Below are 24,398 nucleotides of genomic sequence, written 5' to 3' on the forward strand. Positions count from 1 at the left end.
CTTAATATGCGATACTACACACAGAGAGATATCATTTAATATAATAGGTCAATATATATCATTTTTTAATAATATTAATATTATATTAAAAAATATATTCAGTTTATATATCTAGACAGTAAATACAGAAAGTAAGTACAATAAGTTTAGTTTATACAGAAATCAACTTATTTGGTGTTCGCTTCAGTATTGCCATAAGAAACACTTGGCGACAGACACGTTCGACGATAAATTTCAGTCGTTCACGCACAGTAATTAAGGCGGGAATATTCATATTAAATTACACATATTTGTCCGATATATTTGAAAAGAAATCAAGAAGAGAGATAACATGATATTAATCTTCCGCAAAGAAGACAAATAAATGCCAAAGTAATTTTGCATCATAAGAGTGTTTTAATGTTTCCTAATTATGATTCTTCATTTTCGAATGTGTTTCTGAATTATTAAGTAATAAATAGCATTATCAGCTTTTATAAATATAATTTCTTGCATAACAAATAATTTTGTACACAAAACGTACTGTGTCAGCTCTGTCATAAATATGTTAATATAATACGTAAGAAGTAATTTCAGTAACGAAAAAATATGTAGAAGCTAAATTATATTATTACAGTTATTAGCATATTTATTCTGGTTTCTCTGGAAATGCAACTTTCGGTTTATTTGACGATTCTGATTCTGCTTTATTGGCTCTATTAGAGCGTAGTACCGCGCCTGGACTGGGATATGGTCTCATTTGATAGAGTGGTCCTGAAGCAGTCGTATCTGCACCAGTCTTTGCTTCATTGTGTCTAGCCAATCCATCTGACCATTTTCCTCTACGATGCGTTAAATATATATTATACATAATTACATACAGTCGAAAATTATGCAACTCTAATATATTTTTATGATAGAAATCTATACCTGGGAATATCACTATATGACGCTGGATCCATAGGATCTAATGTCCGATCTTTTTTATCTTTGTTATCCGTTCTATCAGATCTCTGAGATCTTTTATTGTCTGGTCCCTTATATCTTATACGATTTTCGACTTTTTTATCTTTTTTGGCATCAGCTTCATCCACCTGCAAAATCATAAACTTATTTGTGAATATTGAATCTATTTAATTTTATGGTGTGTTTATAATGCTTGCATAATGTATAAACTGTAGATCTACAATATTATATAAGGAGTATAAGTATATTATTACTAACTTCCATTGGTTCTTGATCACTCCCACTTTCATCACTCGACATATTGTCATCTTGATCACCTGCTTTCAAGTGCAATTCTTCTCGTAATTGAGATGCAGGTTGTGATATTTGACATTTAGGATGACCTGGTGGTAACCAAGATACTAAGTCAGAAGACCAGTCCCAATAATAGTGTTGCCCACTAAAAACAGGTAATACATTTTTTTTCTGTACGCTAATACAACAATCCCAAAAATTACTACAAAGTAGATATATTTGTGCGGAGCTAACAAACTTCTAATTAAATACTCACGATCCAGGATCATAAACAGCTTTCCAAGTTTCTGGTAAGGGATACTTTTGGATTAACTTCATTTGTTGTTTCAAATATTTGTCTGAAGGTTGCACATGCCCTAATCCCCATAATTCCTTACATTTCTTTGTACATTCATGATAAATATTATACTTATTAGGACATCCACTATAACCCTAAATGAAATACTATATTTAACATATTACAGCGTATATATGAGAGTACAAATATTGAATGTTTCTTATGAATTTACATACTATATGAATATACTATCGTATATTTTTATTTAACCTTTCATAATCATACTTACCATAAATTTTTGAGATAAGTCAATTTGATTGATTTCTTCCTTTGTGTTATCGTAATCTTCAGCTATCACTTCTTCGTGTATTTTCTTCTTTGCTTCTTTTTTTCCAGATTCTACAAAATTAATGGTTTAATATAAAAAAAATTATAGATGGTATTGTTATAATGTATTTTTTCTTAGAAATAGATGCAGATTATCTTAGGAATGAAAAATAACAATTGCTTAAATATATTGTTAGGATTAAACATACCATTTTTTTCAGAACCAGTTATTAATCCTCTTTTTGCAAGACGAGCAGCTAATGTAGCTGGCAAAGGCATTTTGTCTTCTATTAACACCTCCTGAATTTTTTAAAATACACAATATTAAAATACACAATATTGAGAAAGTTTTATAATATGTAGTTGTTATATGTAACTTTAAACATTATGTTTGTTCATTAGTTGTACTTTTTTAATCATTTTGTACAGGTAGTATAATTTAGTGAATATGTAAATAGATATTAGCCATAATAACAAGATAATAAATTCACACTGCGATCGAAATTATTAAATTTTAGATTTACTATTTTGAAGCTTATGACAATAAAAATTTTTGATAAAAACAAATTTTTTATGTGAAAACTCAATTAACAGATGAGGTTATAAATTTTACGATTTCGATTTCATTTAACTCGATATATTTTGATAGAAACGATGGCAAAATTATGATATTAATGTAGAAACTGAAGACTCCGACCTGTAAAATGCTTCTTGAACTGCTTCGATAGTGTTATTTTACAGTCAAAGTTACAGTCCGCTGAATTTTAGCTAATTTTCAGGTTAGACTAAAAAGTGTTTGACCCGTCGTTGATTAGAACTACTTAAAAAAATAAAGATTTGCTGCACCTATTATTGACTCGTACTACGACCTCGATTCTTCATGGAAGGTGACGGCTTGTAGCGGAGACTTTGGAACTACACTTCTAATTTATGATTCTCGCAGGCTCTACATGATACGGAACGCGACGTGTTGGCTGCGAGAGCCAAAAATTAAAGTAGTTCCAAAGTCTCCGCTACGAGTCGCCACCTTCCATGATGAAGAATCGAGGTAGTATGAATCAACGATGGATCAGACGGACCTTCATTTTTCTAAGTAATTCTACTCACCGGCGAGTCAGACGTATAACTTGAAAATTATTTAAAATTCAACAGACTGTAACTTTGGAAAAACAGTGCTATCGAAACGGTTCGAGAAGCATTCTACATTAAGTCTTTAGTTGCTAATCGTATTAAGATTATAATTTTGTCACTGTTTTCTGCTAAGATATATCGAATTAAATAAGAAATGAGGATCATACAATTTTCAACCTTATCTTTTTGTTGCGTTTACAGATTAAAAACTGGTTTTAATCCAAAATTTGATAAATACAATTTAAGATAACTTTATGTAACCATTTACCATCTTTTACATGTTAATATTATATATGTTAATATTACGAGATAGATTCTTTCAATCTGTAAACTTACAAAAAGAGTCATTTTTCGTGTTTTCTTGTCTATGGCAATAGGAAAAATTTGTTATCGACAAATATTTCCTTTCGACTTCTATGAAAACATGATCTTATGTGTGCGTAAATCTATGCAAGATAGCCTTAAATGTGGTGTGTTATCGGCGTGACGTCCATCTAGACAAACCGAGAGCTTCGTGAGGATAAAGCGTTCTCCAGTGTCGACGCCCAGTTGCGTGTGAGTGTTTAACTCAAATTTTCTTTTTTTGGCTGCGTTAAAACTCTTCTCTAACATACGAGATTCCGAGGAAATCGTAAATTTACGTGCATCGCGAGGTGCTCAGGTCTCATAATTTCGCCGTACGAGATAATGTATTTGACATAAACGATCAAAATGGCGACTCCAAAAACAATTCTCCAGTATGCATGTGTGCCACTTTGCACGGAGCTTGCCGCACGCTGCACGCTTCTTTTTCAGTAGATTTAACGTAATACGCAAAGCTTACGCAAAACCGGACATTCGGGTGCTTCAGTGATTTGTCGAATCAACGTAACAACCGATTTTTGCGCGCCGATTCTTTGCCCCTTCATTCGACAACTATACTTGAGGCAGTACTCTCATACGTGAACGAGGTTTGCATGCAATAATCTATCTCTGCCAGTCGTTATTGCGCTAATTAAATTCCTCGCTTAATTAAGTATAAATTTGCGCTTGCCGGTATTGATATAATCGTCGCTTTATTCTAGGCAATACATAACTATATATACTTATAAAGTAATATAAAACTTAATATATTTTTATTTTATTAATTTATTTTTTTCAGCCTTGACACATTTTCGATGTGTTCAATGCTTATATTGATTTATTAATATGAAAACTTAGTTTGCTTTATTTTGCATTTATATTGAATTTAATTTGAACGTAGGAATTAATATTCACCGTCAGAAAGGCAACTTATTCAAAGCTACATATAATTCTGAATAATTATATGTGAATGTTATGAAGCTTAAAATAACAATGTCATGATAATGTACAGCATAATTTGATATGGTTCATTGATCATTTGATATGAAAATATATGAATATGTATTATATTTGTAACTTCGAAAAGAAATTTTTATATAAAACAAATAGCATTAAGTCTTTTGTTTTTAATAAAGAATTATGAAATATATATTATTCTTATCATTCCTAATAAAATTATTCTATGTTTTAATTATATTTAGTTTATAAAAGTATTGTTTGTGTTGTAAAAACAAAAATTATTCTAGGAATAATAAGTTTATTTCCATTTGTTATAGAATATATTTTATTACATTTATAATAATTGTATCAATGTATAAAACTGCAAAAAATTACTACTTATTATGAGTAATAATATATTGATAAAATTATATATAGAATATCCATTAATATAACAAAATAGTCTCCTGTCATTTCTATATGTTTTTCTTACAGATAACACCTGGCAGTACCCAAAATGCAGACAATAAAATGTGTTGTAGTAGGAGATGGGGCAGTTGGTAAAACTTGCTTATTAATCTCATATACTACAAACAAATTTCCATCTGAATATGTTCCAACAGTATTTGATAATTATGCAGTCACCGTCATGATTGGCGGTGAGCCATACACATTAGGATTATTTGATACTGCAGGTAAATATAGTCATTAATCCTTAAAATTGTTTACAAAAAATAAGATAAATTCACTATACATTAAATTCTTAAATAACAAAGAATAGAATTGTATATATCACAGGGACAGTTTACTTAAAAATTATGGAATTTTACAGGTCAAGAAGATTATGATCGTTTGCGTCCACTAAGTTATCCACAAACTGATGTATTTCTTGTGTGTTTCTCAGTTGTATCACCATCATCATTCGAAAATGTTAAGGAAAAGGTATGACATAATTAAGAGCATTATTGTTACATTTCTTATATGTTATATTTACCGAATATTGGTGTTAGACATGGTCAGAAATATAAAGATAATATTAAATATTTGATCTTTAATATTTTTATTATACATATAGTGGGTACCGGAAATAACGCATCATTGTCAGAAGACGCCATTTTTGTTGGTCGGCACGCAAATTGATTTACGAGATGACGCAGCAACAATTGAAAAGCTTGCAAAGAATAAGCAAAAGGCTATCTCGGGCGAACAAGGAGAAAAGCTTGCTAAGGAACTAAAAGCCGTAAAATATGTCGAATGTAGCGCTCTTACACAGGTATTATATACTGGCAGCTAATTTGTGTATGTATGTAGATCTAATTATTTTTTGCAGCAACACATGTACATCCAAATATAATTTTTAAATTTGCATTTGACGTACGAAGCAAACATGTATAAGATGAATTCATGATTTTTATTAGATATATTGTTAAGTGGTTCCTTAATCTTTCAGAAAGGATTGAAGAATGTTTTTGATGAAGCAATACTAGCGGCTCTAGAGCCTCCAGAACCTGTTAGGAGAAGAAGGTGTACCATTTTGTAGGAGGTCTTTGGTCTTTTTTATAAAACTGTTAGTCCTACAGTGATGAAGACTGTAAGTTTTCTCATACACACTGCATGCGAGAAATTTCATAGTGACAATTGTTAAATTTTAAGGCATATGGTAAATATTTTCTAACGTCGATGCATATAGCGATAACCTGTGGATATGAAACAGTCTTTATCTCTATTGATGGCCATATCGATATATATTCTCAATATAAAGCAAATCGTATTAATATATTTTATTAGTTTAATATTTCACCACACATTGCAATTGAATATCTTCTTAGTGATTTATATGCATTACATACGATTCAGTTACATGTAATCTCATTAGAACACAATTTCAGCTTTTGCAGCAGTGGTTATACTCAAAGGTATTGATAATGACTGTCTAGTTCATCGAACATAAATGATAAAAGTACGGTTATTATATATATAGCTAATGTGCTATAAAAAAAATGAAATCTTCTTAAAGATGATTAAACTAATTTAGTTCTGTTTTTAGTTAAGAATTTTATTTCATTATTCTTATTTCTCTATTATCACATTATTAATTTTTATCATTATTAACACTTAGTGAGACATAATCCGTAGATTCATAGATTTATATAATTCGTAAAAATTATATGTAGAGTTATGTAAAGATTATTTTTCATAAGTTATTATAAAATATATATTCTTGGATATGGTGAGAATATTCTCGGAGTGTGGTGAGAAACAAAAAGATCTATGAAAATACATTTAAAGATTTTTTTTATTTAGATATTATAAACATGAAAGTAGAGACTTATTCAAGACTTGATATCTTACATATCCTATTAAAAATTTCAAATACTTTTTAAAGTATTTTAATTTAATTATATAATATATACTGAAACAATAACATATAACACATCGCCTTTTCTCTATCGAAAAAAACAGAATGATTTAAATATAACGTTGAAAATATTGAATGTTTCTGATTCCTCTCAGAAGTTTTGTCCATACAAAGTAAATCTATTCTATATCGTTTTTTATCTTCATTGATTTTCTATTGCAATTTGTCACAGCGACGTTATAGTGTTATTCTTGATAGAGATCGAAGATATATTAAGGAGTTTTTATAAAACTCTTGAAGAATTGAAAAGATTAGCAAAATGACGCATTTCTCAATAGCTTCTGCTACTAAAAATCGACTTTCAGACAACTCTTTATAATACATATGTAATAAAAGAAATTTACTGTGCGATAGAAAGCTAAGAGAAATCGAGTTAATTAGGCTAATTGGTTGCGATTTGTACCAACGTTACAAATCATTTTACACATAAAATATATAAGTAAAGGGTAAAAATGATTAATTTGATAAGTGCCAGAGAGAGAGAATTCTTGTGAGAATATCACATGATGCGTGTGTGCGTGTGTATGTGCGTGTATGTATTACTAGCCGGGAAGAATATTTGTATATTTCTATCATAATTGACATTTTTCTCTTTTGTATTCGCTGATATTTGAGTCACTTTTGATTCCAGAATTACAAGAATAAAGATATTTGTAATATAATAATTCGCCAGTTTATGCGTACCCCCGACAGTGTTGCCATAATAGATGCAAGTTAATTCGTAACATTTTTTAGGGCGAATTGCGCAATCGGGCAGGAAATGTTTCACAGTCGCATAAAAGTATTCTACTACTCCAGGAAGCGAAAACTCGTTACGACACCATACCGTAAACAAAAAGATAAACTGCAAAGTTTTCAGCTATTTAATATGTAAGATGTTTTTAACAATAAATTGGTAGTGTGAATTTTTTTTAATAAATTGCTTCCTCAATGTGGATACATATCCTTTTTCCATTTTTTAATTATAATCGCTGAAACGATTTGGTAATTATTATTACATCTCGTACGTATGTTTTATTTTCTGATGCATAGGTTGTTCCACTGTTTAATGTTCCATTATATGAGTCAACGGTCGTCAGTTTTGCAACAATGCAGCCTCTGACTTTTTATGATCTGGTTTATCTCTTGTGATCGTAGAGATAGTGTCATCGTCAGTTTTGATATTATTATCAGGCACACATGAGTACGGCTCAGTGAATTCGGACGACCCTATAATCCAATACGATCTCTCTCGTATACCATACATGCCGTACATGCAAGTATGAATTTTTTTCTCTCTGTCGGATGACATAATCCAATTGAGATGACCGCGGAACATAAACTAAGTTAATTGGAGCGTGCGTACTGGATCTTTTATGTAGAATTCACAGGCTGACACGGATATTCTGCAATTTATCCGTACAATTGTCACAGCCGTTTTTCATTTTGTTCGCTGGAAAAGCAAGAAAATAGTAATTTCATCACTTTCGTAAGCGAGAAATGCAAGCGATATAAAGTGAGTTATACTTGAAAAATTTATAAAAGGCGGTAATATCATCTCGGAAAAGGTATCGACACATAATTATTCATGACTATGTAACAATTGTAAAAGGCGATTCTCTGAGACTGTGACTGAGCAAGAATAGTTACATAACACGATATCCTATTATCAACGATTGTGAAATCGTAAGCTGGGAAAACGTAAGAAATTACTCGCTCAATGAAATGTTCTTGAAACACGGAAGTATGCGCGTATATGTTCGAAGACAACCGTTCCGCAGAGTTACTAATTCAAATGCTTGTAATCAACTTTCCAGGTTTTCTTGTTCAAACACTTTGTATAAAAAATAATTACACGACGCAATAGTATGTGATAATTGCACGTAGCGTCAATTTCGGACAAATGTGACAGCAAAGTTTAAGCGAGGAAAGGAGTAAAATTTCGTGAGGAAGGATTTCAAGCTTTTCTTTACGAAATAAGTAAAAACGCGTATTGTAAGATAGCAAACTTGGGAATCGGGAAGAAATAATCGACGTTTTCCGCAGCGAAGTCTACGAAAGGCACTGAACCTGACAAAAGATAAGTTGTTCGTTCGCCAAATCGCGAATTTGCTTCTTTTAGCGAATTCGCTAGGCGAAGAGAAAAGAGGGAGAGACGTGACAAGTGCAAGATACGTGAGACGGGCACGAATTAACGAATCGAGTGGAGTATTAGCGGCTTTCTCTCTCTCTCTCTTTCTCCGGAGAGTTTCGACCCATTTCGTCGTCGTCGTCATCGTCGTCGTCGTCATCGTCGTCGTCGTCATGCGTGAGGAGTACTCGGGGAATTTCACGGTAGCCAACAACAACAACGACGACGACGACGTCGGGCGACGTCGTTGGAATGGAAAGTCGTTGCCGGTGCGATCAGCGGGGGCATGGGAGATAGCGACACGGAGGTGGCGGTGGTGGAGACGGCGGTGGCGGTGGCGGTAGCGGCGGCAGTCTCGGTCGGCGCGTCACGGACGACACGCACGTTGACGGACGTCGCTCGCGAGAGGAGTCGTGCGGTCAAAGCGAGCGAGTTCGCTCCGTTTCATTGATCCTCCTGTTGTTAGTCTCGCTCACGACTCTCCTCCCGCTGCTGCCACCACGACTCTCGAGGCGAGCTACACGACGAGAAAGTCAACGACGGCGACGAGGAGGTCGACGACGATGGGAAAGCGAGCGCGGCCACGGCCGCGCGCGGTCGTCCGACCGAGGATGAACTCGCGACGTTACTACCGATCGGACTGATCCAGTGGCAAGAGAGCCTCTCGGGGTGGTCGCGACGTCCAGTGCAACGGGAGTCGCGGGCCGACCGACCGCCCGCCGAGTCGCGTCGCCGTGCGTCGGCGGTCTCTCGCATTCGTCACGCGAAATCGATAAACGGGGACGTCGCGAGAGAGTCGAGCGCTTACGCGCGCACGTTATAATTCGTTCTTGTGAAAGGTGCGAAACGGGGACTCGGTGAGAGGGGAACTCTCGGGGATAATTGCGAGCCGAGTGACAGCGACCGTGGACTCGGCTCTCGTTGGAATCCGCCGCGCGACGTGGTCTCGCTTCACCGCCGCCGACGCCGTCGCCGCCGTCGCCGCCGTGGAAATCGTCCTCCGTGAAGCGACATCGGCGCCGCGTCGTGCTTGAAGCGCGCGTTTCCTCTACATTTTCGTACATTCATTACTTTCATATATTCGCAAACACAGCGACTGCGACTTCGCCATCCCGGCGCGCGATCATCGCGATCGTCCTCAATGGAACATCGTGGCCGAACGGCGACGTCTCGTAGTAACCTTGAGTCGACATCGTCAAGGTAATCAGTTTCTACGAGAGCCGTGGTCTTCCCTCTGGTTCTTCGTCTCCCTTATCGACTCATCGAAGTCGCGCGCGCGGAAGAGAGAGGGAGAGAGAGAGAGAGAGAAAGAGAGGGAGAGAGAGAGAGAGAGAGCAGTCGTCGTCGCCAGAACATCGCCATCGGCGAGACGCGTGATTATCCGCGAAATGAAGAAAAGCTTGAGCATGCCTCGATCGATACGCGCACGGTCTTCGCCGGATTAACTTCCTCGCGCACGCAACGCGTGCCAAGTGACACGTCGTTCGCCAAGGGAACACGTGCACTGACGACGACGACGACGACGACGACGACGGCGGCGGCGGCACCGTATCGAAGATTGTTCGCCGCGGTGAAGGGGAGAAGGTCGTCGAAGCATGTGACTTCCGCGTTGCTCATCGATCACCCTCCACCGGCAGAGGGATGTTGCGGCTGTTCGACGGCAGGATCACTTAACTTCGCCACCCGCATTCGCGTGTCCCTGGTCACGCGCGATACGCGACGCGAATGTGCGTGGATATGCGCGCGTGCGAAACGTCGATGGCCGCGCGACCACGGGGTTGTCGGATAATGAACGATAACCGCGGCGGCAGATAGACAGGTGGATATCGCGAGAAAGTGTACGCCGCCGCCGCCGCCGCCGCCGTGGGAACGCGAGCGAGAGGGACAGGTAGGAAGCCGTAGGCACAGGTGGTGGCAAGGACGGACGATCAGGAGCAAGAGAGACACAGCTTGACGCAGGAAGAGACGGGGAGGGAGACAGAATAGCGCTTTATTGCTGTCCCAGCGCGAACCCTGTAAGAACCATAGGAAAGTGTCCGTTGAAAGGACGTCTGACATGTCGGTGCGGTTAATAACAGGAAGAGAGAGAAAGTAAATAGTAGTAGAGGGAGAGAGAGGGGCGAAATAAAAAGAAGAGAGCATTGAGGAGGGAGAGAGAAAGAGGAACGGAAAGAAGCCTCAATCATGAAGGAACACGGAAACAAGCATCCGGCGGAACCGGCGACGAAGACGCTCAAATCGTTGCTGAAGAAGCCGGGTCAGACGAAGGCAAAGTCGCAGAAACATCGCGTGGTGATCAACGAGAAGTTGAACGAGTTCTTCGCGGCGGACTACATAATACTGATCAAGGAGGAGTGCTGCGCCGACTATGAAGAGGACTGCGACTGCTGCTACCAGGAGCACGAGTTCATGCGGTTGGGCAATTGCAAGGAATGCCGGGCGGAATTGAATCTGCACTTCGGCATCGGCACCGGCAACGGCAGATACGGCGAGCTGGCAAGGGGAGTAGAACAGGCGGTCTGCGAGAACGCCTCGCGAGATCATCGCGGTGGTGGTCGGGCAAAGAATCAGCAGGGTCGCGAGGAGTCGCGCTCCGAGGAAGACGAGGAGGAAGAGGAGGACGAGGAGGAGGCTGAGGACGGGGAGGAAGAGGAGGAGGAAGAAGAGGAGCGGGAGGATGAGGAGGAAAACGAGGAGAAGAACAGCGATGGAAAGGTAGAGAGGGTGGCGGCGGTGGCGACGGCGGCGACGACGGCGGCGACGACGACGTCGGTGGAAGGGAAGGACGCGAACGAGCGAGGGAACGTGGACGCGGAGGACGTGGCGAAAGGACGCCGGCCGAAGGAGACGGATTCCCAGGAGGAGAACGGAACCGTGGTTCCGCCACCACCGCCGCCGCCGCCGCGGCATGAGCAACAGCAGCAGGAAACGCTCAGCCCGCCGGAGGGTTACAAAGACGTGTGTTCGAACGACGAGGTCCCGAACGAGACGGAGCAACGTCGTGCGTCAGCCGCGTGCACTGAGTGCAATTACTACCAGCAACAGGCTACGGGTGAGCTCTTCTACCGCACTGTAGATTCTGTTATTTTCTCTATTAGTTCCTCAGCGATGTGCTGGTACAAACGTCACGACGTCGTCCCACAATTTCTCGGTATAAGAAACAGTACGAACCAGATATTTTTTGTAATTAAATGTAATATGTACTAACTCTAGTGACGATAAATTTAACCATTAAGCACGTATACCAGAAAATATACTTAAAATCGTTGCGGAATAAAATACGTGAAATATCTGACTGAATTCAAAGCGGCGCGGAAGTGTAGTCCCGAGTGGACGAATGTTCTTTTGTTGTTGCAGCGAGAAGAAGTTCTACTCTATAACGAGTGGTTGTGTAAAGCAGAGCTTAACACGACGTTACACATCGTAACGCGTGCTTGAAAGTTGCACGTCGAGAAAACTTTTGATACGCGCCACGTCGTTTATCAGAGAAGAAGAAAGAGAGAGAGTCTATGCAGTCCGTTATTACTATGTAACAACCGTGTAAAATATTCACTTAATTCGCAAGGAACACGCACAACATTAAATCTTTCCGCTTCTGAATTACAACGGGATTGATACAGAACTGTATTTTGCCTCAATTCGATCCGTCAAAAATAATTCTTTCGGAATATTTTGTTTAACGGAAAGTATAACAGAACTCTACAATAATAATGGATATTCTTTAAATAAAAACAAGAAGAAATAATACGAACTGAACGGTTATGGAATTAATTCGAAATTCAAAGGAAAAATGAGATGATTTTTTTTTCTAACTTTTGATGTCCTTAGTGTCTAAGATATGAGAATTTTCTGTCTGATATTGGGACACTCGTACAAACTATATAGGTTTAGATTACTATGGCAAATATACAAAGATAGAAGTGAATATGTAAATTATTTTAAGTCGGTGAAAAGCCAATGAATTGAGTATAATTGGTTTCCTTTGTATGAGGATTAGAGGCGTAGATACCTCTATGAATAGTTCGAATCTGTTAACCGCAACAACCTTTCATTGTCAGTTCTCGACGTTCGAAATATGTTCAATGGTGCGGCATTGTTCGTTGGGCCGCCGAAACTTCATCATGGAGTATGGAACCTCTATGTTATATATATACGGGGTGTATCGTAACATATGAGACTTGAGGGTATTCAGGATGGCTCACGGCTAGAGAAACTAAAACGAAAATGAGAAAGGTCAATAGCTGTAAAATTGATAGTTCCCAAATATTTACGATTTGTGCATGTAGTACGTGTTAGGAAAGTAATTATTTCTTTAAGGGGCGATTTATCAATCAAGCAGTTTAAACTTGGATTCAAATTTAAATTCTATTCTAATAATGTATTTGTTTTGTTTAAACAGAGTTTAAGTTGAAATCTAAGTTTAAACTATCATTGAAAAATCGGCCCTAAGTTATTTTCATTGAGATCGAAAACTCGCTTCTCTTGAAGTATTTCAGAATCTAAGTTTCTAGTATCTAAATTTTCTATACAAAATAAACTATTCCATCGCTCTGACATTCTATTATTTTACTCTTTACGAAACGAAGTTAAAAATTATCTTTTTCATAAAATTGTATTAACTTATTATTAGAATTTAAATAAACAGTTAAACTGTTTAAACTGTTAACAGTTTAAACTGTATTTAAATAAACATTTCTTCTTATTCATTACATCGCAAATATTTGTTAAACGTTCTCATATTAGCTTACATTCATTGTGTATTTATCCATGGCTATTTATATTGTATGATTTTTTTGAAAATGCTTTTCTCCTCACAAATATTTATATTTACTGTATTCATATTACTATTCTATTCATCTGGAAAAGCGCGTTATTTTGATAACGAACGCCGACCGTAAATTAACATAATAATTCGCAAATAATCTAATAATCCGCGAAAGCATGAAAGAATTGGTGTTCTGCAGACCGCAAATATACGATGTTCTCTGGAAAGAATCATCCGAGATTATCGTATTCTTTTATGAAGTCGGAAGAACGCTTAAAGACGTTTGGGAAACTTATAGCATATCGCCTATTAGGCTGTAATTCAATAATCGAGAATAATATGCTAATGATCCGTATGTTTTACGCCATACCGGCACGCATGATGAAAGTAATGATGCTACGTATCGAGAACTGAATCTATCAGCTTTAATAGAAAGGTGCAAATTAGAGGAATTGCATCGTTGCTCGGCTCTTTTCTCACACATAACTGAGAAACAGTCCCACGATATCCCTTCACACAGGATGCGCATATAATAATGGTATTGTTTTTCATGAGCCTAGTACACGGTCGGTAAGCCGTTTAAGAACACAGAAGCATGTTTATGCGCATTCTTTAGAATACCAAGAAAGACGTTTAAAAGGGAGGCCCTGCTCTTATGAATATTCATGATTCGTTCATGTATCAATTTGAGATGAAATATATCGAAATTTGTTAACGCTAATGTTTTCTTTTTTAATGTACGTCCTTGCATTGAGAAAAAATATTTGAAAATTTAGTTGTGGGATAAGGTTTATTTCTACGAATAAACTTTATATCCCACAAATAAATTTTCAAGTGTTCTTTTCTCAGTGAGAAGGGATACTTGAAAATTTATTTGTGGGAGATATATAAAGTTTATTCACAAAAATAAACTTTTATTCTATAGAAATAAATTTTATTTCACAAAGATAAATTTTATATCCTACAAATAAACTTTCAACTACTTTTGTTCTTGATGTGTGTGCAAACTTACAATACATACAATACATACAATGAAAATAGTTTTATAGAATTATAGAAGTAACTTTGTCGTGTAAATTAATTTTATTCTGTTAGTTTCTTCGTCACTTCGTTCATTTCGTCATTTCTTCTTAACATTCGTTTTGTGCAAGATAGTCATAGATAAGTAAAATAAATTCATAGTAAAGCGCGGCGTATTGCAAATTGTAACTCGGGAGAAGTAATATAAACGATTATCTCCATAGAACGATGCGAGATAGTAATCTGCGTGCTTATCGATTAGGAACTTTGATTAGATTTATAGAGTCGCAGTCAGAACGAATGTATGTAGATATGGTGTATAGGTTTATTCGCGTATCAACGTTCACCGGAAGCGCGGCGTAGCGTAACTCCGGTACTTCCCCGATACTCGGTAAGAACACTTATATTTCTAACCAAACGGTTCGCGTTTTACGCCACGAAACGGTGCAGCATGCCAGGGTTGAATTTTCTTACGCGAGGCGTCGTAGACTCGAATTTTAAAGTCCACAGAATTTCTCCGGGGCTTACGGAAGAAGGACGAGAATAAGCAAACAGAAGGAAAAAGAAACGAAAGAAAAGTTGTAAGTAAAATTTGAAAGCGTGACCAAGAGAAAAAAAATACACGACAAACAACATTTACAAAGATCGGACGTTGTACAGTGTACGTGAGGTATACAGAGTAAATTTGATTGCGGGCACCAAATTTGATGAATCACGCTGCTGTCATAAGAGCCAGCAGAGTCGGCACTTCATTCTTCGCGTATTTCAAATTTGCAACAGGTTGCGGTCCGTATGCGTGAGAAAAATAAATAAAAGACGACATCGTGATGTTTTCGCGTTAACCGTTCGCCACGCGCTCTCGCTTGAAGAGTGACACGCTAGTTAAGAGATATAACATTTCAGAAAGCCGCAAATTATAAAATATGTCCTCAACATTCGCGTGTTTTTTACAAAGTGTCTCGTGTCTCGTGTCTATGAGTACCTCGTCATTTTTCTGGATGAAATCCGCGTCACTTTTACGAATCACACCGGAGTAGAAACTGCAAAATCGTGTTTTTCGGTTTGCGTAACTTCTGAAACGTCGCTTCCCGCGACATAACGAAATAAAAAATATTTCTATTCGTTAAGCCAGAAATGTCGCAGTTAGATCCTTCCGCGAGACGCACGGTGCGATATATCGTGAAGCCACCGCACGACAATGGAAAATATATACGTCAGCGTATTATTAGTGGGTGTGCTAGACTAGAAACTGCAGAAGTTATGCAAGCTGTCAATCGCGCCATGCACATGGCGCGACTTTGAAAGTGCATTAATATCGATGGCCATCAGCCGACTGTCCTAATGAGAAGAGAGACGATCTGCCCCTTTCGATTTCAATACATACAGAAAAAAGAATATCCTTATTTTGAAATCTTTATTTCTGATGTGTAAATCTCAAAATGAGATTAACACATACAGTTAAACGAAGAAAATATTATAATAAAATTACAATCTCAAAATTACCATCAAAACTACCATATTGTATTTCTTATGAGAGATTGTTATAATATTCAATGAAATTGTAACATTGTCGAAATTCAAGATTTTCTAAGATTCTTCTAACATTATTATGTATCGTTATTGCTTACATGTGAAATAATGATTGTTAATTTAAGTACATTAATCCTAAATGGATACTAACTTTTTTTTCTGTGTAATATTCACACGGAGCAAGAGATTTTCATTCGAGATACCGTAATTCCGTTACAAAGAGAGTATCTCAAGACTCCAGAAAGATTTCTTTTCTCATCTCGGCTTCTGCATCCGTTTCTGTGGTGGACGCCGCGTGTATTTTAATTTGATAAAAATTAAGTATGGTATAATTTAATAAGAATGAACTGTGTTCCGATTGATCTGGATAATGGACGTAATTAGCAGATTTCCGAGGCTTCGCGAAGTTCTATTCGTTTACCAAGAGCTTAGTGATCGGGAAGAAGTTCCAGAATCGCTAGATATTATTACCATATCGCATCGCTCATTGCCCTACTTGCTAACAAACGTAAATGTTTATGTACATGTAGACTTGGCGCGATCAATATTACATTAGATCAGACACGTTAAACCCATTCTGTCTTGTAGGCCGCGTAAGCGCTTTCGGGGGTGTGCTGTATTGAGATATCGGGCGGGTCGTGTAATTTCCATTTATCTCGCAGCGGGGAACTTCAATTTAAAACTTCTGAGCGCGACGTCCCGAAAATATCGCCGGCCAGTGGCACTTGATGACATTTTTCTTCGAAGCGTAAAGTGCCTTCATTGAGATTCTTAAACTTGGTGCAACCGAGCGAAAATACACAATTACCGGCACACTCTGTACATTTCAACTGCGTATCTCTGTCGAGACGTCACCATGATACACCGCGTACCTGATAACAGATAAAGTTGTAACCTTACTGCTTTAAACTCCTAACGAGATACTGTAGTAGAGAAATGGTAACCGTGTCGGACGCTATTTCTTATGTTCGTTAAAATGGCAGATCTAGCTTGTGGAGCACAAAATTCCGCGAAGATCATATATTATCCAAAGATTACTAGTAAGTGGAATAACTCGCACAGTAGAACGTATACGGGGGAAATATTGTAATAAAAATTACACTAAAATTATGCTTCTTACAATATCTTTTGCAAAATTGGATTATACTGAAATTATAGCATAAATTATTATATAAATAGGGTTCAAGATTACAAGAATTTCATTGTAATTTCTACTACAATATTTTCTCTGTGTATATTTCTCAAATTGTTTCGTTGCTTTGACAATCGATCGATGCAACTATTTCGTAGTCCGCGGTAAAATATGTCGCAATAATAATGGCTTCTGTGCGACTGGAAGGTAGAGAGATAGATTCTTCGGCTGAAACACTGCGCCAAGGATATTGACTTATAAAATCGTAAGAACTGTGCGAGCCGAGGAATCAAGAGTCCAATCTCTCCTCTTGTGTTTCAGAGTGCGAATCTCAAGCGCAGGATCATGGAAATGAGCAGAACGCGCAGGATAGCAAGGATACGGTGCAAGACGGTTGCCAAAGAAACTTACAAGAAAGATTGGATAAGCAGCACCGGGCGTCTCTTCCTGGTACATTTTCCCTCAGACCACTTAAAGACTTCGCGAAAACTTATTTGTGCAAACTATCCCGTAACAAGGCCTTATTTATTCCCCGGATGTATCAAACAACGTTTATTTTAGTTAGCATAAGCTTAATCCACTTAGTGATTTTTGGGAGAATATTGTGAAACTTACATTTATAACTTATATCGTAACGTCATCTCGCGTATTCCTCGCGAGAATGTTCGAAAGTCCGATTATCTTGTTCGCGGCGCATCTCTCCGTTTCCCTCGCTCGCGACTCAAGCGTACGGTATAATCTTGTTCGCAGATTCGCACCATCGTTATCTCGTGGAGACAATAACGATGACAACCGTGACGGAGCGGCGTATCGTGCGGGAAATTAGCGAGGAGGAGCGGAAGGATTGCTTCGGGCGATCCGATATGGATAAAGAGAAGAATACCTGCGACGTGCCGAAGGATAACGGTTTTAATCCGGCGCTTTGTCCGGCGACGAGCGGCCCGGTCGTTCACGAGAATGTGGCGCAGTTCAGCGCCGTGCGACCTAACGAGCCGGGCGTCACAGAGAATCGTGACGCTGACGCGAACGCCAAAAATCCAGCCAACGACAAAAGAGAGACGACGGAAGAAGCGGAACGCATCAGCGATCAAACGGCGTCGGGTGAACAGCAGCAACAGCAGCAGCAGCAGCAACAGCAACCACCACCGCGAAACGAGCAGGACGCGAAAGAGCTGTCCCTCATGTTCAAGCTCGGCAACGTGTCCCTCGCCAGTAACAGCCTGAAGCCAAATTCCGCAGTGAGACAACTTTTTCCTAACCCGAAGTTTATCTCACCACCGCCGGCGCCGGTCAACAAAGCGACCTCGGCAACTTGCGCGGAACATTCCCAGGACGCCTGCGACGAGGCGCAAAAGTTTCTGATTACCGCCGAGAGTTTAAGACTGTTCGACGCGGTGAAGAAGTCGGCGATCCCCGGCGGCTCCTACGAGTCGCCGGAATGCGAGTCCAGCTCGATCAAGAGATCGATCGAGCGCAACACGCTGCGACGGAGTCTGATCGGCAAGTACAACACGATCTCGCGCAAGAAAAACTTGCGGCCGAAGAATCTCTCGCTGGAGGAGCGGATCCGACAGCTCACGTGCGTCGATCAAGAGGACGAGAGCGTGGACACGACCGATAGTTCCGATAACGCCAACTCCGCGAGTGACGCCAAGTACAGCGGCGATCTGCCGATACGGACGTCGCCGTTGGGCGAGGAACGGCCTATAAGCGAGTTGTTGTCGGCGAGCGCGGCCTCGACGGAAACCACTGCCACTCTAACGATGGTGTCGACGAGATCGGGCTCTTTGACAGCGACGACCACGGCGACGACCACGACAGCGAGCACGATGGCGTCGTCCGCAACCACGCACGGCCACAGCGCGATGGGCATGCCGATGCTGGTAACAGACAATCCGCCGAATCAGTCCACCTACAGGAAGATCACGGATCTGTTCGCACACAAGAAGAACGTCCAGCCGAATCTGCCGGACCTCGGTATCGGGCCTGGCGGCAGGAATATCCTCACCAAGGAGTGCCAGTCGAAGAACCCGTTGACAAAAGTGAATTCGGACGTGCGTAGGCAGCTGTTGGCCAGCCTCGCGCCGCTCTCTTGCGTGGCCATCAGCAATGCTGATCAGGACGATTATTACCGCAGCGAGTCCAGGATATTGGCGTCCGCGAACCGCGAGTCCATCGGCTATAACTCGGACTCGTCGTATAGTCTGGAGGACATAGAGGCTGTCTTAAACGGCGACGAAAGAAAGTACGCCGGTCAGCCGGACGTGACCAAGTGTACGCCGATAGGCAATCGACCCGACATCGGTGACAACACCACCGACGAGCTGCTAGCGTTCGTGGAGCAGGACAAGTCGAGGATGGAACGGATCAAACGTCGCTACAACGACACGGAGGAGCGTTACTCCTTCATCAACGGCTACCACTCGGAGGACAAGGCAGTGAACACGATCAATGAGAACTACGAGAGCAAGGGCGTCAAGAGCAACGACGGAGGCGGTAGAGACGCGCAGGCGGACGAGGAGGAGGACGACGAGGACGACGAGCTCAACGACTACGGCTTCAACCGGCGACCTTCGGTGACAGGTATCAAGCAGCAGTACGAGACGGCGAATGAGACCGTCGCTGCTCACCGACCGCGACCATGCGCTGGAGCGCCCAACAATTTCCACGAGGCGAGGTCCAGCTCGCAATCGATATGGCCGATGTACTGCGACATAAACGGCGACAAGGTCGACGCCAAGTCCCTGTTGGCCGGCGACGGGGACGAAACGGTCCCCACCCCTGCGGACACATACGCCACGATGGGCAGTTTCGAGAGAGACACGAACACGATCAATCGGATAAACACGATGCAGCGGCAGATCGACGACATATACCAGACTATCGCGGAAAGCACGGCGGTCACGGCGAATGTGCAGGGTATCTCCGAGCATGCGACTTATCTGGACAGCGCAATCCCGCGGCAGTTCGTCAGAACGCCATCCAACGACGGCGGCCCGACGGCGCACCTATACGCCGAGCACAGGAACGGCCATCACTATTACCAGGAGCAGCAGCAGCTGACCAGCACGCGGATGCTGCGCATCGCCGGTGGTGGCGACGACATCGCCGGCGCGATCTACACCAACACCTTGTCCAAGATGCAACGTCGCAACCCGGCGGTGACGATCGCCAATTACCACTGCAACATGCTGCCGAGCGGGGCGGTGCCGGTCAACACCAAGTGTTACCGCACCATGTACTTCGTGCCGTACAGCGGCATGTCCGATCCTACGTATCAGAACATACAGCGTATCCTACCGCCACACTCCTCACCCAACTACGCCAGCCACATCGAGCGGTACCCGTATCCTCGACTGGGCAAGACCAGCCAGCAACAGGCGCTCTATTATACCACGAATCGTTCCGCCACGTCGCATTCCAATTTGAACACGTCCCCGCCCATACCGTCTCCGCCGCCACCGCCTCCGCTCGCCACCGGCGGCGTGTCAAGTCCGAACTCATTGCCGTTGCAGAGCAACCAACAAGCCTTACACCTGCACATACATCCCCACCAGCCCGAGGACTTTCGGCCGCCCAACATGGCGTTCTCGCCGGTCCCGCATTCGGGGGTTCCGCACCCAATGCAATTCCATCACCATCAGCACCAACACCAGCACCAACATCAGCATCAACATCAGCATCACCATGAGATGACGTCGTACCGCGTGCCAATGGCGACGCAGCAGTCGCCTCCTTCCTACACGGTGATCGCGCCCTCCAGGTGTGTACCGGCCAGCAATCAGGATGGCTATCCGTTGTACCAGGCGCATCTGGGGCGTAGCGGCGTGACTACCGCCGCAGCAGCCGCTGCAGCAGCAGCAGCAGCAGCAGCAGCCGCTGCCGCCGCCGCCACGGACGTACAGACGCAGACGATCGCCGTCGCGGCCGCGGCGTCGTCGTTCTCATCGTCCTCTTCGTCGTCATCCTCTTCGTCATCTTCATCGTCATCCTCGGCGTCGGCGTCGGCACTGTCGTCGTCTTCGTCTTCGTCCGCCACCGCCACTGCCACTTCTCTGAAGTGTACCGGGATGTTAGCCAACAACAAGAGCTGCGAGCCGAACCTAGGAACATCCTTTGGCATGGCCGTCAACAGCGGTGCTCAGCCCGCGGCCGTCACCTCGCTCGCCTGCTCGACGTCGTCGTCGACGGTCATATCCTCGCCGACGGTAATGCAGCTGCCACGTGCCATCAACACCACGTGCGCGTTGACGGAACGCGGAGCACCTGAGGGAGCAGCCAGTTTGCCCTCCCGGGACTTCCAGCAGTCCGGGACGCCCAACTCGGCGCCGCACGTCCTGCTGATGTCCAACTCTTACGTCGACCCCAACGCCAGTCTCATATCCACTCCGACCAACAGCACGCCGAATACGGTGTACTACGCTATGAACGTTTGAACACTGGCGCGGAGTTAGAGACGCTCTTCCTTGGGAAAGCTCTCGAAGAGAAGTCGGCACGACGTCTCCCTGCCTCCCTTGGACGTTTGTATTCTGGGCGACATTTCATTCTTTCGCTGTCACCCCTCGAACAACCGATATGTAACTGGTGTTACATGTAACGCAGGGATGCGCGCTACCATAGCGATCTCGCTATTTTTATCGGCTCTTTGTGCAGGCGCGTGACGGAAATTGTCCGACGTCGTCTGAAGCGGTGACGTTCATCAGGCGAGAGCAATTGAAGGGTTAAATCGCACTCCTCTTTGGATCTTCTCCCGACTCGGCCTTCGTTTTCTCACTCTATTTCACCGCGTGTCCATGTATCTCTCTATTTCATAGTTTCTTTCGACGACGGCTGATCTTGACACGGCGAGCAGATGCTGTTTTATTTATAATAGAGAGCCTATTTCGTTTCAACGACAGATTAGTGCGATGTACGAGAGTTGTGTTTTTCGAACTGATCGATGGCACTTGATTGGAAATACGATTAGTCAGGGAAACATGTAATCTCTACATGGGATCTATAAATGCCGATTTCTGACGTGGAAACGTACGATTGGACAATTCTTTATTAATATTTGTCGAATGGAGAGATTAGGGGTTAAAAAGTGTATGTGTACGTGTTGCGCTATATTGCACTTGTATTAACGATACCCGATATTATTTGCGTTACTTGGTACTGCGCGTGGAAGTCTGTGTGTGCGAAGCGCATGAGAGAAAAAGACAGAGAGAGAGAGAGAGAGAGAGAGAGAGAGAGAGAGAGAGAGAGAGAGAGAGACTCGCCTCGTTTATCGTGGCCCCATACGTTTTCTCGCAGTATAATAATGTTATTTGGCGAAATGATCACTTTATATACTCGTTATCATCACGCAATATATTGCAACGTTGTACAAACTTTCTACAGCACTGTAGATACCATTTCACCGTAGATTTGCGGTTCTCCGTTTGTTCCTATCTACAGCATTGTGGATATTGCGACGAAGAACGATAGTGCCGCGTATTAGAGATAATATCCATTATTTGTGATCTGACCTAGGAATGTTGTTGATTGTTTTTACGTTATGACGATGATTTATGAGTCGCGGTCGTTCCGGTCAAGATGTTAACGTTGAATCGAATTAAACGGGACGACCAAATTAACAAAGAGAAACGATGGAGGAGACTTTGGTCTCTCGAAGATATAGAATTTCTTTAAAAAAAAAAGGAGACGCGGCAGCTATAAAAATATATATGTATATTTCATAGTATTTCGAGGAAAGAAAGAGAAGATACGTCTCCCTTCCCTCTGTGTTTCGTAGCAAAATCGCTTCGAGTCCTCTTCCCGTAGAGAAAAAGAGAGAAAGAGACGCGGAAGATGCTGTTTGTGAATTTCACTTATACGCTTCATGCCAAATTAAAACGTATCAATGCGTCTAGTCAGTATAAAATTAGTCTACGATAAGAGATATACACGAATGCCAAAAAAGAAAAAAAATATAATTCACCCTTAGTTAAAGTTTTTAAGACCCTTGACTACTCGCCATCTTGATTTATGATGTCAGAAGCGAGGAATGCGTGGTCAAAATTTTTACAAAATACAGCGAAATAAAAAGATATGTCCAAAGTATAACGCTTGCTAATAGATAAGTACTCAAATGCTATGAACATTTTCCTTTTGCTAGCAATCAATAAATAATCGTGAAATTAACGTGACAAAAAATAATGAGAAAATACAAGTTGAAAAGGAAGGTTATAGTTTGCGTTAATTTTTAGAGCAAAAGAAAAGTATTCCAAGTAGAGATGTGCTTAATCGATCGCAAGTGTCGTTTCTTGGATGTGTCTTCTCATTTCGACGTATTTTGCAGAAATTTTTGGCGCACCTTTCCTCGTTCTTCTGACGTCATCGATCAAAATGGCCGCGGCGAATGGCCCGGGAATCTTAGCACATTGTTGAAGCACGGGCCGAAGACGGCGGCGACTTTTCGCGTAAATCCGTCGCGGCCCATCGACCGCCGCGCACTGGCGGTCCAATTGAAACCAAAATCACACACGTAGCGCATCTATTTGCAGTTTGTAGGCAGCGACGATGTTTAATGATACGAAATTTCTTAAATGACAAGTATTATGTACGCACAGGGAGTAAGTACAAAGTACTCTGCGATGTTAGAAGAAAAAAAAAAAAATATTTGTTACGACGCGCTCATCCTTCGATCGCGCCAAATCATCGGTCTCATCGGGAAACTCGTTGAAAGTACAACCGTCATTTCGCATTCACTACTGTCCCGTAGTCCTCGCGTCACCATACGTCATCCTGTGCCATCGCGTCGGTCGCGATGGCATATAGTAGATATATATATATATATATATATATATATATATATATATATATATATATATATATATACATATAGTGGACGAATAGAGACAATATAGGAACCACATATGCGAACCTATTTTTTAGCGTAGCTCATCTTCGCCGTCATAACCGCCTTGCCTCACTTCCGAGACACTCCCTATACGTAAAGCAGTAGCTCCTCGAAGATACGAGGAACGATCGCACGGCCTATACAAAGTTATATACTCACGGAACGAGATAGATTTACTTTTTTTCGTGCCAAAAAGTTTGCCAGTGTCTCTCGCTTCCGCGAGAGACGTATTGTGTATCTTATTAATGGCGTTTCGACGCGGAGTGCAGCCGAGAGGTGCGGAGAGG

General features: G+C 41.5%; 3 protein-coding genes across 10 annotated transcripts; 2 read left to right on the plus strand and 1 right to left on the minus strand.

Moving 5' to 3' along the window:
- Positions 1 to 85: 85 nt before the first annotated feature.
- LOC116843062 (polyglutamine-binding protein 1) lies at positions 86 to 2,839 on the minus strand. 2 transcript variants are annotated; one of them, XM_032813088.1, is made up of 7 exons: positions 2,690 to 2,839; positions 2,053 to 2,143; positions 1,806 to 1,915; positions 1,496 to 1,671; positions 1,204 to 1,384; positions 910 to 1,073; positions 86 to 821 (listed from the first exon to the last, which is right to left on the minus strand). In XM_032813088.1, exons 2-7 carry the CDS (start codon positions 2,120 to 2,122, stop codon positions 629 to 631), a joined length of 894 nt encoding a protein of 297 aa, XP_032668979.1. In that variant the 5' UTR covers positions 2,123 to 2,143; positions 2,690 to 2,839; the 3' UTR covers positions 86 to 628. The 2 variants fall into 2 exon arrangements, with proteins under 2 accessions (XP_032668979.1, XP_032668978.1); XM_032813087.1 differs by lacking the exon at positions 2,690 to 2,839 and adding an exon at positions 2,541 to 2,683.
- Positions 2,840 to 3,392: 553 nt separating this feature from the next.
- Positions 3,393 to 7,593, plus strand: LOC116843049 (cdc42 homolog). 6 transcript variants are annotated; one of them, XR_004377824.1, is made up of 6 exons: positions 3,393 to 3,529; positions 4,751 to 4,950; positions 5,088 to 5,197; positions 5,331 to 5,528; positions 5,706 to 5,846; positions 7,410 to 7,589. XR_004377824.1 is itself a non-coding variant. In XM_032813062.1 (5 exons), the coding sequence occupies exons 2-5, from the start codon at positions 4,773 to 4,775 to the stop codon at positions 5,793 to 5,795; spliced, it is 576 nt and encodes a 191-aa protein (XP_032668953.1). In that variant the 5' UTR covers positions 3,393 to 3,529; positions 4,751 to 4,772; the 3' UTR covers positions 5,796 to 7,336. The 6 variants fall into 6 exon arrangements, 1 of the variants encoding a protein (XP_032668953.1); XR_004377825.1 differs by lacking the exon at positions 7,410 to 7,589 and adding an exon at positions 6,145 to 7,336; XR_004377828.1 differs by having other exon boundaries at positions 3,529 to 3,651; positions 7,410 to 7,593.
- A 1,529-nt stretch (positions 7,594 to 9,122) lies between these two features.
- LOC116843032 lies at positions 9,123 to 23,854 on the plus strand. 2 transcript variants are annotated; one of them, XM_032813034.1, is made up of 3 exons: positions 9,123 to 11,836; positions 17,553 to 17,681; positions 17,982 to 23,854. In XM_032813034.1, exons 1-3 carry the CDS (start codon positions 10,969 to 10,971, stop codon positions 21,665 to 21,667), a joined length of 4,683 nt encoding a protein of 1,560 aa, XP_032668925.1. In that variant the 5' UTR covers positions 9,123 to 10,968; the 3' UTR covers positions 21,668 to 23,854. The 2 variants fall into 2 exon arrangements, with proteins under 2 accessions (XP_032668925.1, XP_032668926.1); XM_032813035.1 differs by lacking the exon at positions 9,123 to 11,836 and adding an exon at positions 16,185 to 17,139.
- The last annotated feature ends 544 nt before the right edge of the window (positions 23,855 to 24,398 follow it).

The sequence above is a fragment of the Odontomachus brunneus genome, unplaced genomic scaffold, assembly GCF_010583005.1.
Source record: "Odontomachus brunneus isolate Ranch 3 - 2012 unplaced genomic scaffold, Obru_v1 Obru_scaffold_029, whole genome shotgun sequence".
Classification (NCBI taxonomy): domain Eukaryota; kingdom Metazoa; phylum Arthropoda; class Insecta; order Hymenoptera; family Formicidae; genus Odontomachus; species Odontomachus brunneus.

Excerpts from the sequence above, each read along its gene's own strand:
- LOC116843062 (XM_032813088.1), bottom strand. The coding sequence starts at position 2,122 with ATGCCTTTGCCAGCTACATTAGCTGCTCGTCTTGCAAAAAGAGGATTA. Across the intron at positions 1,916-2,052 it reads AACTGGTTCTGAAAAAAATG|AATCTGGAAAAAAAGAAGCA; the intron begins GTATGTTTAATC and ends TTAATTTTGTAG. Across the intron at positions 1,385-1,495 it reads GCTGTTTATGATCCTGGATC|TGGGCAACACTATTATTGGG; the intron begins GTGAGTATTTAA and ends ACCTGTTTTTAG.
- LOC116843049 (XM_032813062.1), top strand. The coding sequence starts at position 4,773 with ATGCAGACAATAAAATGTGTTGTAGTAGGAGATGGGGCAGTTGGTAAA. Across the intron at positions 4,951-5,087 it reads AGGATTATTTGATACTGCAG|GTCAAGAAGATTATGATCGT; the intron begins GTAAATATAGTC and ends GGAATTTTACAG. Across the intron at positions 5,529-5,705 it reads AATGTAGCGCTCTTACACAG|AAAGGATTGAAGAATGTTTT; the intron begins GTATTATATACT and ends TTAATCTTTCAG.
- LOC116843032 (XM_032813034.1), top strand. The coding sequence starts at position 10,969 with ATGAAGGAACACGGAAACAAGCATCCGGCGGAACCGGCGACGAAGACG. Across the intron at positions 11,837-17,552 it reads CTACCAGCAACAGGCTACGG|AGTGCGAATCTCAAGCGCAG; the intron begins GTGAGCTCTTCT and ends CTTGTGTTTCAG. Across the intron at positions 17,682-17,981 it reads GCACCGGGCGTCTCTTCCTG|ATTCGCACCATCGTTATCTC; the intron begins GTACATTTTCCC and ends TCTTGTTCGCAG.